The 19647-nt window shown below is 43.9% G+C and overlaps 1 protein-coding gene across 1 annotated transcript in view; it reads right to left on the bottom strand.

The window, feature by feature from the left end:
• LOC143983491 (complement factor B-like) overlaps positions 1–11920 on the bottom strand; it is a 137145-nt gene extending 125225 nt beyond the window's left edge. Inside the window, exons 1-3 of the mRNA XM_077483245.1 lie at positions 11822–11920; positions 7504–7707; positions 3030–3215 (exon numbers count right to left, since the gene is read on the bottom strand). Of these exons, the coding sequence (XP_077339371.1) occupies positions 3030–3215; positions 7504–7707; positions 11822–11855 (424 nt within the window). The 5' untranslated portion in view covers positions 11856–11920. The remainder of the gene's footprint in view (positions 1–3029; positions 3216–7503; positions 7708–11821) is intronic.
• Between the last annotated feature and the right edge of the window lie 7727 nt (positions 11921–19647).

Raw genomic sequence — 19647 nt, 5'->3', positions numbered from 1 at the left:
AGTGTGCCTGGCATGTTCTACTGTGTAGTGTCGTGTTGGTGCAACTCACCGATCCTCTCTCCTCGGTGCCGGAACGAAAAATACTGACACGGAGGAGAGATTACATCACTTCCTCTGCCTGTGTTTACATTACAGGAGAGGAAGTGATGCAATGCTTCACTTCCATTCGTCAGGAGCGATCGCGAGGGGGTGGCCATGAATGAATGGCCGCCCCCTCATCCCGGATCGCTCCTGCACGGATACCGACCGCCGCTGGCACCGGGGGGGGGGCCCGATCGGGCCCCCCACCCGCGGGAAGGCAGGGACGTACAGGTACGCCCATATGCCTGCCCGTGCCATTCTGTCAACGTATATTGTCGTGCGGCGGTCGGCAAGTGGTTAACCTAAGAACAAAAAATGTGATATAATACAGCTTATGAGTCCTTAAAAGCATTGACTGATTTTGTTTTCTTTATTCAGGCTAAGAACATTTTCAGCAAGTACAAAAAATACCTGTTGATCTTGCCAGAAATGCCATGTTACTTTGGATCCGACTTGAAGTCGTCCCAAGTTGCCTCAAGTCGCGCAACATGATAAAATCAATGTAAGTGAATGAGAGCCGTCACTACTGAAGTCGCTCCGACTTCAGAAAATGTTCCTGTACTACTTCAATCCGACTTCTAGGCAACTTGTACCCATTGATTTCAATGGAAGTTGCCTCCAAGTCTGATCCCCTGTCTTAACTGAAGCAACTTTCAAGGAAGAAAAAATAGTTTTCTAGGCAAACCCCTCCCTCCCACAGAGCTCATTATTATGTGATTGACCACTGGCAAAGTTCCCTGTCCTGGAAGCAACTTCAAGTTGCCTTGTAAGTTGCCTCAAGTCGTGCTGTGATTCATACTCAAGTCGTGTCCAAGTTGCCTCCCAAAGTCTCACTGGAAGTCGTGTTGCCCCTGTGTGAATGGACTCTTAAAGAAGAACCATGTGACAACCATGCCTCCCTCCACTGATAGTGGAGGGGCTAGTACAGCCACGTGGGGACAGGAACTGTGTTATTTGCAGGATTATCTTTCAAAAATAAAAAGCCTGGAAAACAATGAAAATGAATGTAGCCACCACATCTAAGGACTTTTAAACTGCAATATAACAAATTTTTTATTTTTTTTTACTTTTTTTATTTTCGGTCAAGCATTAAGATTAGGGTAAAGTTAAGGATTAAAACAAAGTCATAGGTAATTATTATTTTGAGTACAGCTTTAATCACACGTTAAACAAAGCCCCAAGGGCCACTTGCCCGTTTCTGTCTTCTCTTCCATTCCCAACACTCCTCGCATTGTTTTCAGTGAAAGTGATACATGACAGTGGGAAGGGACACTGTTATTCATTTTTTACTCACCATCAACCGAACGTGTTGTATTTAGTAAATTGTGGGTGTGGCCAAACTGCACTAACAGCAAGGCACTGTTACATACCAGGAGTTCAGGAATGCATTATATATGCAGGGTTCAGGAGTGCACTACATACAGAGTACAGGGTTGAAGAGTGTGCTACATACAGAGTGCAGTATTGAGGAGTGTGCTACATACTGAGGGTAGAGTTCAGGAGTGCACTACATACAGAGAGCAGAGTTGAGGAGTGCGCTACATGCAGAGCTTAGGAATGCGGCACATACAGTGCAGTGTTAAAGAGTGCAATATGTACAAAGTGCAGGGTTGAGGGGTGCGCCATGTAGAAATTTCAGGGTTGAAGGGTGCGCCATGTAGAGCATGCAGGGTTGAGGGGTGTGCCATGTAGAGCATGCAGGGTTGATTTGGGCCCTACGTACATGGGTGCCCTATGTATAGAGTGTAGGGTTGAGGATGCACTACGTACAGAGTGCAAGTTTGGGGGGTGCGCTACATACAAATTGCAAGGTTGAGGGGTGTGCTATGTACAGAGTACAGGGTTGAGGAGTGTGCTACATACTGAGTGTAGAGTTCAGACGTGCACTACATACAGAGCGCAGGGTTGAGGAGTGCGCTACATGCAGAGCTTAAGAGTGCAGCACATACAATGCAGTGTTGAAGAGTGCGCAACGTACAGAGTGCAGGATTGAGGGCTGCCCTACGTACAGAGCATAGATTTGAGAGTGCGCTACATACAGAGTGCAAGTTTGAGGGGTGCGCTACGTACAAAGTGCAAGGTTGAGGGGTTGAGTACGCTACGTACAGAATGCAGAGTTGAGGGTTGTGCTATGTACAGAGTGCAGAGATAAGGGGTGAACTATGTACAGAGTACAGGGTTGAGTGTTTTGCTATGCACAGAGTGCATAGCTGCAGGGTACGCTAAGCACAGAGTGCGGGGTCAAGGGGTGAACTAGGTACAGAGTGTAGGGTTCAAGGGTATGCTGTGTATATCCAAGTTACTCTCCCAAGTACAGAGCTCTCCTCCTCCTTGATTACAGTTTAGAGCCCCCTCCCTTTCCAGTACAGCACTTTCCTCCCACCGTCTATAAAACATTAGAGTGAGGCTGCAGAAGAGCAGCTACAACTTACAGCATGTCCATGCAAGCTGCCGATTTCAGGAGGAGCTTAGCCTTCTATCTGTGTAGATCCCCCGCCCCCTCCCTTCTCTGCTCTCATATAAAGATCAGTATGTAGACCAGGGAGGGTTCTGAACAGCCACCAGGAGGGACGTGCTGTCGCTTGCAAAAACAGAAGCAGCATTTCTATATTCACAAGTGACAATAGTGAGCAGCTCAGAAGTTAGCAAGTGATCAGCACCAAAGCCTGAATGTGGTGGATCTCTGGCTGAAAATACAGCCCTGGCGGGCGGTGCGGGTTTCAGGGGCAGCTGCTTTGTGCCGCAAAACAGCTGCCCCTTTTGTTATGCGCTCTTTAAAGATGGCCCTGGTTAGGATCAGCCCAAGTATAAGGATAAGCTTGAGGTTAGGAAATGTAAAGACTATTTTTATACTTTTTTTTGCTGAAACCCCCACAACTGCCTGGCATTGGGTTATCTCCACCATAAGGTAATAACATACTGTTCTCTGGTCCCCATGCCTCTCTTACGGTAATTCTGGCACGTAGTTGTGGTTCCACTCCATTGTCCATCTTCTTGACATATGCGCCTTTCTGGTCCAGTCATTGAAAATCCAGCATAGCACTGGAAGTTTAGGACATCACCAACATTGTGCTTTGTTTTCCTTGGAAAGTATTCTCCACCCTCAAACATCAGCTGACCCGGACAGAGGACATCTAGGAGAAAACAAAGTGGAAGATGACACAGAAGCCAAGCATGAAAAATGTAAGGAACTGAGGGTAAGATGGGTACACACTATAAGAAAATCTGGCAAAAGATCGTCCGTTTTTCCACAGCAAGCCAAAACCGAGGATGCAAATAATGTATGAAAATTCTCATACAACAAAGCCTTGTTGGTTGTTGTTTCTGATCATGCGCAGTCTCTTTTTTGTTTATTGTTTCTGATCATACGCAGTCTTTTTTTTGTTGTTTATTGTTTCTGATCATGCGCAGTCTTTTGTATCAGACTTTTCTTGTGTGAAAAACAGTACACTTTAAATGAAAATCGTTAGTTCTGTTCACATACAAGAACATTTTTGGAGTTTGTGCCTTCGGAAATGTTAGTTTGGAAAGTTGTGTACACACTATCAGAAAATCGAACGATCGTGCATTGTATGGAATTTTTCTTCCAATTTTCTCATAGTGTGTACCCAGCTTAACTCTCAGAGGGAGAGAGAAATTTTACACGGGAAAAAAAAAAAAACTCCATCAAAGCTCCTGAATAAGCCCACAATATTCTAAGTATTCCCTGTACATTCATTTTAACCACTTGACTTCCAGAAGGTTTTACCTCCTTCATGACAAGGACATTTTTTTGCTATTCGACACTAGCAATAACACTTTAACTGGCATTTGCGTGATCATATAAATACAGAAAAAATCAGCGCAGTACAACCCCTTTACGAAAAGCTGCTGGACACCAAGGATCAATTACCAAATCACAAAATACAATATATCAAACAGATGGTACAGCGCTCTAACTAAAATAAAATGATTACTAACATATTAAAATTAATAAAAAGTCCAAAGATAGCTTTTGAGTCAAAAAGTCCACGTGAGGAATCTTCAGTGGTATACAGTCAGTTCATGCATAAAGTGACTTAGTGCAAAGGGGGGGACCACCACCAATGGTAAAATTGGCTGCTCACCTCATCGTATGGACCCTTTAAATTACAGAGGGTCGTATGCACTTAAATATCAACTCATCCAATCGCTGTACTCCTCTCCGACAATATCCGACCAATTCACAAACGAAAACACAGCTTTCTCCTATTCAGAGTCAAATGAACTGACACGTTCGTGGAATACCCACACTGGATCGGTATATAGCAGTATTCACAATTCCTCAGACCATGTGGATAGAAAGACAGGCCATAGTGCTCTCCATAGAAAAACGTTTTAATGATGAATATACATAAAAAACACACTTACAATAACGAAGCTTCATACGATCTTTAAAATGATCAATGACCGCGGGTGACGTCACGTGATCTCCGTCCGTACGTTACGTCCCTATGGGCGGGACTTCATCAGCGGACACGTGTCATTTTAAAGATCGTATGAAGCTTCGTTATTGTAAGTGTGTTTTTTATGTATATTCATCATTAAAACGTTTTTCTATGGAGAGCACTATGGCCTGTCTTTCTATCCACATGGTCTGAGGAATTGTGAATACTGCTATATACCGATCCAGTGTGGGTATTCCACGAACGTGTCAGTTTGAAAGTCAGAATTCTGAGATTAAAAGTCAGAATTCTGAGATTCAAACTCAGAATTCTGAGATTCAAACTCAGAATTCTGAGATTCAAACTCAGAATTCTGAGATTCAAACTCAGAATTCTGAGATTCAAACTCAGAATTCTGAGATTCAAACTCAGAATTCTGATTTTTTTTTTCAAAAACATAATTCTGTAAAACTGAACCCAAATTCAAGTTATGTCTTTTTTTCCATACAAATATTGGTGGTGGTATTTGATTACCACAGTTTTTTTTTATTATTTATTATATTGCTGAAAAATTAACAAACAATTTGAAAAAACACAATTTTCTACTTTCTGTTATATTGTAAATTATATTCAATAAAAAAAAATCACATTTCGTCATATATTTAGGCCAAAATGTATTCTTCTACATGTCTTTGGTAAACAAAAAAACACCAATAAGTGTATATTAATTGGCTTGTGCAAATGTTATAGTGTCTACAAACCATGTTATGTATATTGGAATTTACGCAGTATGATGCTATACTGGTAATGGCAGTGATCAGCTACTTATAGTGGGACTATGGTAGTGTGGCGGGCACAACAGACCCTCACTGGGAGGTACACTGACATTAATACAGTGATTAGTAATAATACTGTGCACTGTCACTGTACTAATGACACTGGCTGGGAAGAGGTTAACATCTAGAGGCAATCAAGGGGTTAATTGTGTGCCTAACAAGTTTAATGTGTGTAATATGTGCTGCTTTTACTAACAGATCTAGCTGGTTTTCTCCCTGCAAAACAAAGAAACAGCCAGATCTTTGTTCTGTGTGCTTGTAAATACCGGATTCTGCTGTGATTGGACACAACTGATCAGTAGTTCTCAGCCATATATCATTGGCCAGGGCCTGCTGACATCACGCTGTGTCCAAATTCAGAAGCAAGCCCGCAGCATAAGTGATAGAAGATGATTCCCAACACCATACATGCTCCTAAATATCTCCAAATGTATTGATACTCCATAAAAGACAAATAGGTACAGCAGATGTTAACGCGTTTCAGCCATGACGGCCTTGTTCACATGACATTTCAGCCATGACGGCCTTGTTGTCATGGCTGAAACGTGTTAACATCTGCTGTACCTATTTGTCTTTTATGGCGTATCAATACATTTGGAGATATTTAGGAGCATGTATGGAGTTGCAGATCATCTTACATAAGTTATTTTGTTGGCAGCTGAATGACTGCTTATCCTGCACCCAACAGCTCAGGAGGACTTTTGGATAATTCGGGGTAGTAGCACCTTTTCCTTTCTCCAAGCGGGCAGCATATGTTTACGTTGCTGAGCCTGCAGCTGCCGCTTGATCACAGTAAATTACCCCATGACTGAGCAGCAAGAAGTTAACCTTGGAACTTATACCCTACAAAAGGAAGGCAGAGGGCAAAAGAGTAGTCACCAATATTTTGTGTGATCTGTGGAGGTAGCCATCTTTATAGAGGCAGGGCTTTGCTTCCTCACATCAGAGCCTCCAGCATGGAGAACAGTGAGCAGCACAATAGCAATATCACTAAGGCCGCGTACACACGCGGGGACTGTTCGCCCAACTTTGTCCGCTGAACAGTGTTTCGGCAAACAGTCCGCTCGTGTGTGGGCTTTCAGCGGACAGTTTCAGCGAACAGTCCGCTGAACAAGGTTTTTCGGAAATTCCGAAAAACTGTCCGCTGAAACCTTGTTTCAGCGAACAGTCCCCTCGTGTGTAGGCTTGTTCGTCAAACTAAGTTCCGCGCATGCTCAGAAAGGATTTACACGCCGAAAGTTATAATGCAGTGTATAGGACGTCGTATTTTTCGTCCCGTCGTACGTGCCGTTCACGTCATCGCGCACGGTTTCAGCAAACTGTTCGTCCGTCGTGTGTGGCCATGTCCGTCCATGCTAATTTTGAGCGGACTGTTTGCCGAAACTGTTTGACGGACAAAGTTGGGCGAACAGTCCCCGCGTGTGTACGCGGCCTTAGTCTCACTCCAGTTCTTCTGAAACTAGCAGTCAGAGGCAGCAGTTGCCTTGGATCTCACACTACAGATATACAGACCAGCCATAAGGCTTTGGAACAGGAGTGCCTAGGCACACTCACATACCAGGAAGTGCTCCATTTTTATTTCAGGAGGTGTTCCAGAAAAAGGTACATTTTTTAGAGAACTGTTTGGCACAATTAATATTTCTAGATGTTCCCTGTAACATGGCAAACCTTTACTGTTTATATTTAGGTCCACTTTGATACAACAATAGTCTAAAGAAGGAGTATGGATATCCCTTAAGCCACAAATCAAGGAAAGTCGATTCGTGATGGTATGTGGCACCCTCAGCCTCGGCTCCCGCCAGGCCACACCACCAATGCATTTTGCGCCGCCCCTCTGAGCCTAATCATGGGGTTCCCTATGATTAAGCTTAGAGGGGCAGAGCAAAATGGGTTGGGAACAGGAGCCCAGGCTGAAGGTGCCACATACCATCACAAGTGAGCTTATGTCAACGTGCGGCTTAAAGGGATATCCATATTCCTATACATTGACGTTTAGAGCCAGGACACGTTCCCTCGGCAGCCAGCACTCACAGCAGTGTGCCAGGACTAGCACCCGTTCCTAGCCTGAGTGGCTCACACACCAGGTTTTTGGTTACAGTAGTCTTACGTACACACAGAGGCAGCAGGATAGACTAAGACCTACAAAGCTTGAATACATGGTGAATGGCACAGCTATTACTTACCTTTACATACAAACTGGTGCATAGCATGAGTCCATTGTCCATTAGCAAGGCACTCCCGGAAAAACGATGGATAGGGGTACTTTTCTTTGGGGCAACTGTAGTGCACTTCACTGCCAATATTGCCACCATTGCTTAGGGTATAATTACCGCCATCAATTGCCAGTTTGGTCAGATCACACTTTTTTTCAGGAGTCGCAAAAGTCACTGAGAGAAAGATGAAGAACAAAACAATTAAGTCACTGCATCCATGTCCTGTAGAAAAGTTCATCCAACTCACTCTGAATAGATGTGGCAACCATTTAAATCTAAACTCCCGGCAAAAAATATTTTATTTAAATATATTCCCAGTGCGCCCACTTTTAGTTAGGCTGCTGGCTAAATTTAGTTCCCGGGTTCACTGCAGCCAGTGCAGAAGATCAATTATTTGTGTCTGCAGGAATCAGGAGTGTGTTGTGTGGGGGGGCAGTGGACAGCACTATGGGCAGGACCACCCACATAGAATGGTCCTCTACCACACTTCACATCACCCCCCCCCCCCAATCCCTGCATTCTGAGTGCGACGCACTCCTGATCCCTGCATTATGAGTGCAATACACCCTGATCCCTGGATTCTGAGCGCAGCACTCTCCTGAACCCTATATTGTGAGCGCAACGCACTCCTGATTCCTGCATTCTGAGCATAACGCACTTCTGAACCTTGAATTCTGAGCGCAACGCACTCTTAAACACTGCATTCTGATTGTAACACACTCATAAACCCTGCACTCTCTTGTAATACTTTTTTTTGTGTCCACTGAACTTGCGATCTACGTTTGGGGTTAACAATGTGTCATTAGTACCCTCAGTAGATCACAAAGGCAGTGCGTTTTGAACACGGTGCAGGAAACACACATAGAAAATGCCTTTCTGGCATTCCGTTCTGGTGTGAAGCGGCCCTAACAATAGGAAACTGGTGCCCGGTGATCTTTGACTTCATCAGTGTTGCTCAAGTAGACCTCCATCTCCACCCCTGCCCTAGACTGATCTTGTATCGTCAGTGTGCATAGAACTGTGCTTGTGACTGGCAGTCTCTGTATTAGCAAGGGGGACCTGGACATATTCTCAGCAGCCCCTCCAGGGGGTGAGCTCCACACCCACCAGAAACTGAAAACGAAGGATGAGCTCCGGCGTGTTCGCATTGGTCCACGTGCAAAGCCCGCCAGGAAGTCGGCACTGCGCTAATCACAGGCAGTGAGACATTTCCCGATCTCTGTAGCCACACATCGGGGGAATGTCTCACTGCCTGTGATTAGCGCAGTGCTGTGCTGACTTCATGGTGAGCTCTGCACGTGGACCATGCGAACACGCCAGAGCTCATCCTTCGTTTTCAGTTTCTGGTGGATGTGGGAACACATTTAGAGTTTGCTGCAGCTGCTGCTTATCAATTTGATTTAGGTGTGGTAGCAGCACACAGGATTTTTTGTTTTTCACTTGCAGATTATTAGATCAACAAAATTCGGTGTCGCTGCTGAACCAGCAATCCATGGGCAGTTTTAGGAGGGCCCTGCTCGTGGTAAGAGCCTACAATCTAAAAGGGATGAATAAGTGAAACAAAAGGTAATAACTGTGTGGGATAAGCTGATGGAGAAAGTTTAAATTCCAGTTTTTACTGGAGAATGAGAGGCTGTCCTGAAGAGATGAACTTTTGGGGATTGACTAAAGGAAGACAGATTAGAAGATAGCCATTTGATCAGTTCTGTTCTTTGTTTACTACATGTATGGGGTGAAAAGCTGGTTCTTCCTTATGCAAAATACTTTTTTTATTTTATTTCAACTGTCCTATTTTTGATTATTCAATGGAGTGATAAAAGCTTTATATAAATAAGTATTTCTTAACTGGCATCTTAAAAGGTCCTGGTGTGTGGAGTATACAATTAAAGTATTTGACTTGGACAACTGGCAAGTTATGAGATTGCTGAGGACAAATGAAATGAGAGACCGTATTACAATTTGTTCACAGGAATGGGTGCAAAATGATATGGCAAAGCCCGTTTTTAATTTTTTTTTTTAATATAATTGGATGAACAACTATGAAAAAACATAAGACAAAAGTGTTTCATTAATATGGAATTTTGGTGGCAGGGCCAGTTCACGCCAAATGCAGTTCCGTGCGCTTTTTTTTCTGCACAAAATGCATGCACAGTGTTTTCCATGTATTCCAATGGCTCTAGTTCACACCATGCAGTCAGTTTCCAGTTAGTTTCTGCAATAGAAACTGACTGCATGGTGTGAACTAGAGCCATTGGAATACATGGGAAAACACTGTGCATGCATTTTTAGTGCAGAAAAAAAAAAGCACACGGAACTGAACAGAACTGCATCTGGTGTGGACTAGCACTTAAAGTGACACTAAAGGTTCAGGGTTTTTTTATTCTTTTTAAATAACAAACATTTTATACTTGCCTCCAGTGTGCAGCTAATTTTGCACAGAGTGGCCCCGAACCTGCTCTTCTGGGGTCCCTAGGCGGCAGAAGCGCTCTCCTGGGGGGGGGTTACCTTGTGGGTGTGCTCCCAAGTCCAGCATTCGGCCCGGCGCCTACATCATTGGATTTGATTGACAACAGCAGGAGCCAATTGCTGCGCTGCTATCAATCTATCCAACCAAGAGCAGAGAACCCCGGACAGGGAGAGCGTGGGGGCTGGGGGGCCAGTCACTGACGGGTGTTTTTTCAACTTTAATGCATAATTTTTTATTTTTTTTGTGGAGAGGGATTCAATCCTCTGTCAGGTTTTTGTTGCTGTCTGTGCATCCTCTCTATTTGTCCTGTTTACTATTATCATCGTGAGTGAAAGTGAATGTCCTGTCCCAACCACTGCGCATCGGGATCAAGCTCTGACCCAGTCAACTAGCCATTAAGATTTGGCCTTCACATTCACTCAAATCCTCATGCTTGCTCAATTTTGTTTTCTGCTCTCAACACAGCAACTTCAGGGACAACGTGTTTACTTGCTGCCTTATGCAGACCATACATGGTCGAATTTCGAACGCATTTTTTTTTTTTTTTCAAAATCGGAACGTTTTTTTTTATTTATTTTTTTATTTTGTGATCCAATGATGCCACCATTGATTTTCAAAATTTGGCCAACCAAGCCTTCAATTTCACCTCATTTTGCTACAGCAAAGAATTTTCATGGCTGGGAATCTTCTTCTTTTCTCTCTGTAAATTTTATTTTCTTGCACATGCACATTTTTTCTTATTACAGTTCTCGCACGATTCTCCCATCATTGATTAGAAAATCGTTAAGTTTTTCAAAAAAATTAGAACATATCCAATTCCTCAAATTTGATTGCCGCATGAAAAATCACCCGTTGCTGCAGCCCACTAATGGTGCGAAATTCGTACGAAAATTATTTCGAAATTCGTCCCATGTATAGCCTGCCTTGTGTATCCCATTCACTTTCAGGTGCCATTGTAATGAGATAATCAATGGGGTTTACCAAAACTGGAGAGTGCAAACCTTGGTGCAGCTGTGCGTGGTGTCCAATAAGCTTCTAAATTCAGCTTGTTTAAATTAAGCTTTGATTTAAAAAAAAACAAAAACAAACAAACCTGGAAACCGATTGGCCTCTATTCAGAGCTGCGTCAGATTTTGCGCTCTCCAGTTTTAGTAAATCGGTCCCAGTGTTATTCACTCTAACTGTCAGTGGTCATAATGTTATACCTGATCAGTGTATAAACAGGAGCCACTGTTAAAGAGGAAGTAAACCCTGATCGGTTTACTTCCTCTTTCATTCCCTGCAAAGGCAAAGCATAATGGACTACTATGCATCGCATAGTAGTCCATTATGTGTCACTTACCTGACACAGGAGCCAGCGAAGTCACCGCTGTCCCCTGTAGTCCAGCGCATCCATCTTCTCGGTGGGTCTCGCTGCTCCGCCGCTGTCATTCGGCGAAGCCGCGATGACGTCACTCCCGTGCATGAGCACGGGAGCCGTCACTCGCGGCATATCGCCGCTGACCGCGGGCACTCAGTGCGCCTGCACGCCGCTGTCTTTCGGCAAATATCTCCTAAACCATGTAGGTTTAGGAGATATTTCTTGGACCTACAGGTAAGCCTTAATCTAGGCTTACCTGTAGGTCAAAGTTGGTTGTAAGGGTTTACAACCACTTTAACAGTCAAGTAGGAGCTTTGTCTAATATACCACAAGTAGAAGATTCTGCCTGGCACATGCCCCAAATTTTCAAATTTTTTTTTGGAAAGCTCTGTGGTCATAGATCATTTAAGGAAGACAGTTTTGATTGCAGACATTGAAAAATCAGTCCCACTATTACTTACATGCAATGTGGATGAGTAGAAGCAAATGTAACATCCTGAAAATGCCTCTCCAACACACCGTCTGTCCTTTTGCCTCGCTGTCCCACCACACAATCAGACTCTGGATAGAAATAGGAACAAAACAGGACAAAGTTCAAGAGAAGATTTTCCTGATTTCTTGCTAAATGTTTAAATAAATATTTCACAACTTGTATACTTTTAGATTAAGCAAAGGCAAAGTAAATTCTTCTTCTAGTGACCTTATGTTGTAATGCAGTGTAGCCACATCTACCATTGTCCATCATGTCTTCTCCATCCCAAAGTGTCCCTCTTTCTCAGATTCCGGGGGATGAAAGGTATGTATGAGGATGAGGTTTTAGCCGGGCTGGGAGAAGGGGCAGGAGAGTAGACATGTGTGATTAGTTTCGTACAAATTTATGAAAATTTGTACGAATACCAAAATACGAATTTTTATGCATACGAATTTCGGATCCAAATTCATAATGAAAATTCGTAATTGTTACGAAAAGTTAACCAACCTAAAAGTTAAAAGCCCAGGAAGCCAGCACAGCACAGGGATGGTGGGAACCCTATGGGAATTTCTATGCTTACGAATTTCATATGAAATACGAAATTTTGTTAATGAATTTCGGATCCAAATTAACAGAATTGTGACTGGTGTTTTGTTCACCAATCAGAGGAGGTCAGCACAGCACAGGAATGGTGGGAACTCCTCATAATGGACACAGCAGGTGCACAGACTAGGGTTGCCACTTTTTCTTCAAGCCAAATCCGAACACTTTAGTAGAACACCGCAATTTTTAAAAAATTTTTTTTTTTAGCATACTGTATAGGATTGTAAAAGACCTGGGACACCTTTCCACAAAGAGAATAGTAATGTGGCGTGCATAGTGCCCCCTCATGCTCCTATCTGGTACTTTTCTGAGCTACATTCCTGTCTGAATATTGTGTCCAGGTTTCAGATGGACTGAAACCCGGACACATAATTCAAAACCTGATCTGTCCCGGTGAATCCCGGACAGGTGGCTACCATAGTACAGACCTGGGAACTCAGCACAGAGATGGTGGGGACCCCTCATAATGATAAATTCATTGTAACGAACATTCGTAATTGTTACGAAAAGTTAACAAACCTAAAAGTTAAAAACCCAGGAAGTCAGCACAGCACAGGGATGGTGGGAACCCCTCATAATGATAAATTCATCATAACGAACCTTCGTTATTTTTACAAAAAGTTTACGAACTAACAAAAATTCGTATTTCGGACGAATCCGAATTGATTTTCGTACACGAATTAGCAAATATGATTTTTTTTTTTTCAAACGAAACAAAACTAATTTTTGGACGACATCCATGTCTACAGGAGAGGCAGCGGACCAGGGCTCAACACTCTTACCCAAGGAAAAGGGGTGCTGCTTAGCTAGCACCCCACTGCATGCATGCACCAGATTGTGCAACTATTGAAATGTGGCCTTCCCTCCACTTTGTTTTCTCTAACAGCTAAACACATTACACTCCTGGAAGTGTCAGTTTTCTGTGGAATGAATGCTGTGACCTCTTATATTACAGGTATTCCTGTTTTGGACACATGTATGTCATGACAGGGCCACTTTAAAGTAGATCTATATCAATCTCATACTTTCATAAATACCTCACAACCCAGTGGAGTATTTCGTTTTTTTTTTGTTTGTTTTTTTGCTGTCCTAGGCCTGACTAAACTCTTGCACCCCTAGTTTAAATATGACCCACCCCTTCCCATTTAAGACCAGCACTGTCACCTGTAAACCACACCCCTTCCTCTTTAAGCTCCACCTTTTCCTCTTAGAGCTCCACCTCTCTGTACATTAGTGCAGCCCCATCAGTGCCCATATCCGTGCACATTTATCAGTGTCTGCCAGTGCAGCCTCATCATGGGCCACCTATCAGTGGCCACCTTTGCAGCATGTTAGTACCCATCAGTGCTGCCTTATCAGTGCAGCTTAAGAGTGCCACCTCATTAGTAAGCATCAGTGCCCATGTCAGTGCAGCCCCATTAGTGCGGCCTCATCAGGGGTCACCATTGTAGCCTATCAGTGCTGTCTATCAGTGCAGCTTAAGAGTGCCGCCTCATTAGTAGGCATCAGTGCCCATTAGTGCAGCCTATCAGTGCCAACCAGTGCAGCTTATCATTGCCCATCAGTGTAGTATATCAGTGCAACCCTATCAGTGTAGCTTAAGAGTACCATCTTATCAGTTTCAAATATCGCAGCATAACGCACTCCTGAACCCTGAATTCTGAGCGCAATGCACTTCGGAACCCTGAATTCTGAGCTCAACACACTCCTAAACACTGCATTCTGATTGTAATGCACTCATAAACCCTGCACTCTCTTGTAATACTTTTTTTTTTTTATGTCCACTGCATTTGCGATCTACGTTTGGGGTTAACAATGTGTCATCACCCACAGTAGATCACAAAGGCAGTGCGTTTTGAACACGCTGCAGGAAACGCACATGAAACATGCCTTTCTGGCATTCCGTTCTGGTGTGAACCGGCCCTAACAATAAGACACTGTGCCCGCAGCCTGCGTCCCATCAAATGGAGCCTCTTTGTCTCTCCCCAAATGCAGCCTGCCTGTGTCCCATTGAATGCAGCCTGTGTCACTTCAAAGCCCCCCCCCCCCCCATCCCATTCTCCGCGCAGCGATACTTGCCTTGCTGTTGTCCTCTCCTGCGGTTTCTTCTTCCACTGGCAGCGGCGATGGAGCGGCATACTTCCTGTTTCCTCTCTCCCGGTTGCAATAGGAGAGAGAAAACAGGAAGTGACATTTAACTCAGATGTCACTCAAACCACCCAGCCGTAGTTATATATATATATATATATATATATATATATATATATATATATATATATATATATATACTACGAGCACCGGGCAGAAGCTATTCGGAGCTTCAGAAAGCGCCGCAAAGTGGTCTAAACACCACGTGTCGCTTCCCATAAGTGCACTGTGTCCAGCGTCCGAACACAGTGCACTTAAGGATCTTTTTTTGGATTTTTTTATATATTTTTTAAAGGGCCAGTTTAAAAAAAATATTTTAAATGTATTTATATATTTGTAACTGCCTGAAGGGGGGGGGGGGGGCGCCCATGTGTTCCCTATGGACGGGCCGCCACTTCATCAGTGTTGCTCAAGTAGATCTCCATCTCCATCCCTGCCCTAGACTGATCTTGTATCGTCAGTGTGCATAGAACTGTACTTGTGATTGGCAGTCTCTGTATTAGAAAAGGGACCTGGACATATTCTCAGCAGCCCCTCCAAGGGGTGAGCTCCACATCCGATGATTACAAATCCACTTTGTATGCACCAAAAACTTTTGCAAACTCAAATTTTGCCTTTTAAATAAGGTGACATCATCACTGGGATGCAAATAGCTTGAGCAGAGATGTGGGTGGGACCGATGAGGTCATCCCATTATAGGCTGCCTGCAGAAAACTACAGGAGGAGCAGATACAAGGCTGGACAGTGACTGGTCCTTATCACAGGACATTTCTGTACAGACGTAAAGTACCTGGAGTTGTTCCATCCTTGATTACTGCACAGATCTGGAAGAAGTACACAAACGACACCAAGGAACATTCAAAGAAAGATACACATCTCTTGTGTCTAGACAATATTTGTTTAGCCTTGAGTTATAATTATACAGGATTTATAGAGTCCGAACCGTTTGCACAGCACTTGACAAAATAAAGGGACACAGTACAGTTACAATACAATTCAAGACAAGGGGGTAACCATAAATGGATCTGTTTTTTTATTTTTATTATTATTATTATATATTTTTTTTTTTTTACAGCCACAGAACCTGTGTAATTTACCGTATATGAAGTTGGTTTTAAAGGGATGAGTTGGCAACCCTACTGCACACCAGTGCACAAAGTAAGGTCCATAAATATATGGATGAGCATGTTTGGGGTGGAGAAACTTGACTGGCCTGCACAGAATCCTGACCTCAACCCAATAGAACACCTTGGGGATAAATTAGAGCGGAGCGAACACATTGATCCATGAATTGTTGATTGATAATTACAGTGGATGTTGGCATCACTTTTCAGTTTTTGGTGGAGCATGTGTTCATTTTTGTCCGCATACTAACCAGCCACCGCAGTTGTACTGCGGCAGCATGGTTCGGCTGCGCAAATCACCGTTATGTTACGTTGGTAACACAAACGGCCACTAGGGGGTGTGCGCACCCCCGCTCGCCCCCTGAGCTGATGCGAGTGCCCGGCGTTCTCGATCGCCGCCGGGCTCCCGCGATCACTCGGGGCACACGGAGAACCAGCAGCTGTGTGTGTGTGTGTGTGTGTGTGTGTGTGTGTGTGTGTGTAAACACACAGTTTCAGGTTCTCTGAGCAGGGAACTGTCAGATCGTCTGTCCATAAAAAATATGGACAGCGATCTGTTAGTTTCCCTGCACAGTCACCCCCCCCCCCCCCCCCACCATCAGTTAGAACACAAAATAGGATACACATTAACCCCTCCCCTACCCCCTAGCGTTAACCCCTTCACTGCCAGTGATATTTTTACAGTAATCAATGCAATTTTAATCCCACTGATCGCTGTATTAAGGCCAATGGTCCCAAAAATTTGTCAAAATTGTCTGACGTGTCCGCCATAATGTCACAGTCATGATAAAAATTGCTGATCGCCGCCATTGCTAGAAAAAAATAATTAATTCATAAAAATGCCATAAAACTATTCCCTATTTTGTAGACGCTATAACTTTTGCGCAAACCAATCAATAAACGCTTATTACGATTTTTACCAAAAATATGTAGAAGAATACGTATCGGCCTAAACCGAGGAAAAACATTTTTTTAATATCATTTTGGGGAATATTTATTATAGCAAAATTGTCGCTCTTCTTTTGTTTATAGCGCAAAAAAAAAAAAACACAGAGGTAATCAAATACCACCAAAAGAAAGCTCTATTTGTGGGGAAAAAAAAGAATGTAAATTTTGTTAGGGAGCCACGTCTCACGACCATGCAATTGTTAGTTAAAGCGACGCAGTGCCGAATCGCAAACAGTGCTCTGGTCTTTAGCTAAGCAAATGGTCCGGGGCTTAAGTGGATAAAGTAGCGCAATACATTTTAGGTTTTCAGTTTCTGGTGGATCTGTTTGCAGCTGCTTCTTATTAGTTTGATTTAGGTGTGGTAGTTGCAGGATGCCTGTGGCCAATTATAGCTCAGGGGGCTTAGTACACATCCCACACTATATAAGGCCACCAGCGTGGCAGCCTTATGTAGTATGTACCGGCGTGCAGGGAGAGAAGGATAGGCAGGGACAGTTTGTTCTTTTCTGCAGGAGTTAGTGGGTGTTGTGTGTCTCCAGCACAGTATACACCTGTATCTACCCTTTATTGCTGTTGTTCTCTAATACAGCCATCTGCAGGAGTTAGTGGGTGTTGTGTGCTTCCAGCACAGCACAATATACACCTGTATATACCCTTTATTGCTGGTGTTCTCTAATACAGCCATCTGCAGAAGTTAGTGGGTGTTGTGTGCCTCCAGCGCAGTATACACCTGTATCTACCCTTTATTGCTGTTGTTCTCTAATACAGCCATCTGCAGGAGTTAGTGGGTATTTATCTCCAGCACAGTATGCACCTGTATCTACCCTTTATTGCTGGTGTTCTATAATAAAGGCATCTGCAGGAGTTAGTGGGTGTTGTGTGCCTCCAGCACAGTATACACCTGCATCTACCCTTTGGCTGGCTGGAGGCTCCGTGTATGCGCGTCGACGTCACGCAATTCACGTTGTGCGTGTGGCATCCCTCGTGACGTCATCGCGTGTGGCGTGTATACACCATGCTCGTGGGCGTTAGACGTTTGGACTGTGCGCTGGCGGACTGGTATTCCCGTGCTCCGGCGCGCCACTTCCCTCCTTGTCTAAACGGCGTGGTGTTGGTGGACCCTCCTGTGACCGATGCCTTTGGGATGTTCCCCAGGTAATTCCGGCATGCAGGGCGTTCCTTATACTCGCCTTCACCTGGTTCAGTCAGCATCTGACTCTTCCGGTTCTCCTTCATTGGTATCATTATGATAATAAGGTATCTTGTCCTTACCAGCACTACCAACTTGATCTTCACCATGCACAATTTTTCCTTCCTTTGCTACTCATACCCGTGTGATTTCCATTCCTTGATTTACACTAATTGCTTTCACTATCACCCACACACTTACTAATCCTCTTCACTTCACTCCCTTCCCTTCCCCCATCCCCTTTCTCCTTCCCCCTCCTCCCCCTTCTCCCCCCCCCCCCCTTCTCGTTTTTTCATCTCCACCTTTTCAATTTCTCTTTGTTTATTCTTGTTCATATCTATGTAACTTCCTTGTTCTCGCCTTTCTTGTCTTTCCTTTCCTTCCCCTGTCCTCTTCCCTTCTCCCCTCCCTCCTCATTTTCAGTCTTCTTCCTTTTCCTTAGAATGTCCCGGCGAGTCGCCCACCCTGGGTGTCTTCCATATCGGTGCTGTGTGTTCGTCCAACTCAGCGCCCGGTTGGAGCTGTTCCCCGGACCGCTTGCTCAGTCCCACTATTACACCGTCTACACAGCGAACCCCAGTAAGTTAGCCCCGGTGGGGGTGATCACATGTCCTTCCCCCCAACCTGGTCTTCTTAGCCATATATTTTTCAATACATTTTTTCTAATTTAATTATAATATTTTTTTTATAGATTTTACACATGCTTTCTCCTGATGAGTGACGGTTAAGTCACGAAAAGCGTAGAGCTACCGGTTGCCGTGTTTTCATAAATTGTATCATGATTTCTAAGTTATTACAGTTTTAATTTCCCCTTCAGGTTTTGTGAGGTCATAGGTCCTGCAGGTATTACCTCTAAAGTATTGCTATATATCATGTCTCCTGAGGCGAATGAGGGATTGTTTTAGTGCTCATATTATATTAATTTATTCCTCAATCTATTTTTTGTCACCTTGTTCATTTCATATTATTTATATGGATTGTTTTCAGTGATCTTATTATCATATGTATTGTTATATGTATGTTACTATGCATTACTACTTTGTACATTATGCCTACCTGTACTATCATGATGTAACATTGTACGGTTATCTATTGATGTATTAATAAAACTCCCTCTTATTCGCCCTTTTATCGTCTTGCTTGCATGTGCTGCATTTAAAGTCCCACCCTTCCTGTGGATTAATTTCCTCTTTTTTATTTTCTTTTTATATCTACCCTTGATTGCTGGTGTTCTCTCATATAGGCATCTGCAATAGTTAGTGAGTGTTGTGTGCCTCCAGCACAGTATACACCTGTATCTATCCTTTATTGCTGGTGTTCTATCATACAGGCATCTGCAGGAGTTAGTGGGTGTTGTGTGCCTCCAGCACAATATACACTACCCAATTGCTGGTTTTCCCATCTCCCTGCAGGCCATTACTATGTCTGGAAGGCCAATAAAGAGGGCAAGCAGGCTCTGTGTCTAGAGACAACAGTGCTGGTCGTGGACGCGGTGCATCATCATCGGCACGTAGCCATGGGACACGCTTGTCCTTATATTTGGCAGCTGGACGTTGAGCCACATCACGCCGAAGACTTGGAAGAGTGGATGACCAAGCCCTCTTCATCCTCCTCATCCTCTCTCACCCAGGCTCAGGGTACTAGCAAAGCAGCTGCCAATGCATCCTCTTCCCTCGTCCCAATGTCGTCATCATCAGTCACTCCTTCCCTAGACCCACCATGTCCTCCTGAGAAGTCCCCCGAACTGTTTGAGCACAGTGCTGGGTACATGCTTCAAGAGGATGCCCAGTGTTTTGAAGGCTC

Source organism: Lithobates pipiens, unplaced genomic scaffold (assembly GCF_037356315.1).
Source record: "Lithobates pipiens isolate NorthernLeopardFrog02 unplaced genomic scaffold, aLitPip1_a1.2 Scaffold_1, whole genome shotgun sequence".
Taxonomy (NCBI): Eukaryota; Metazoa; Chordata; class Amphibia; order Anura; family Ranidae; genus Lithobates; species Lithobates pipiens.
The sequence above is the reverse complement of the archived record's forward strand: the minus strand, read 5'-3'. Positions and strand labels throughout refer to the sequence as shown.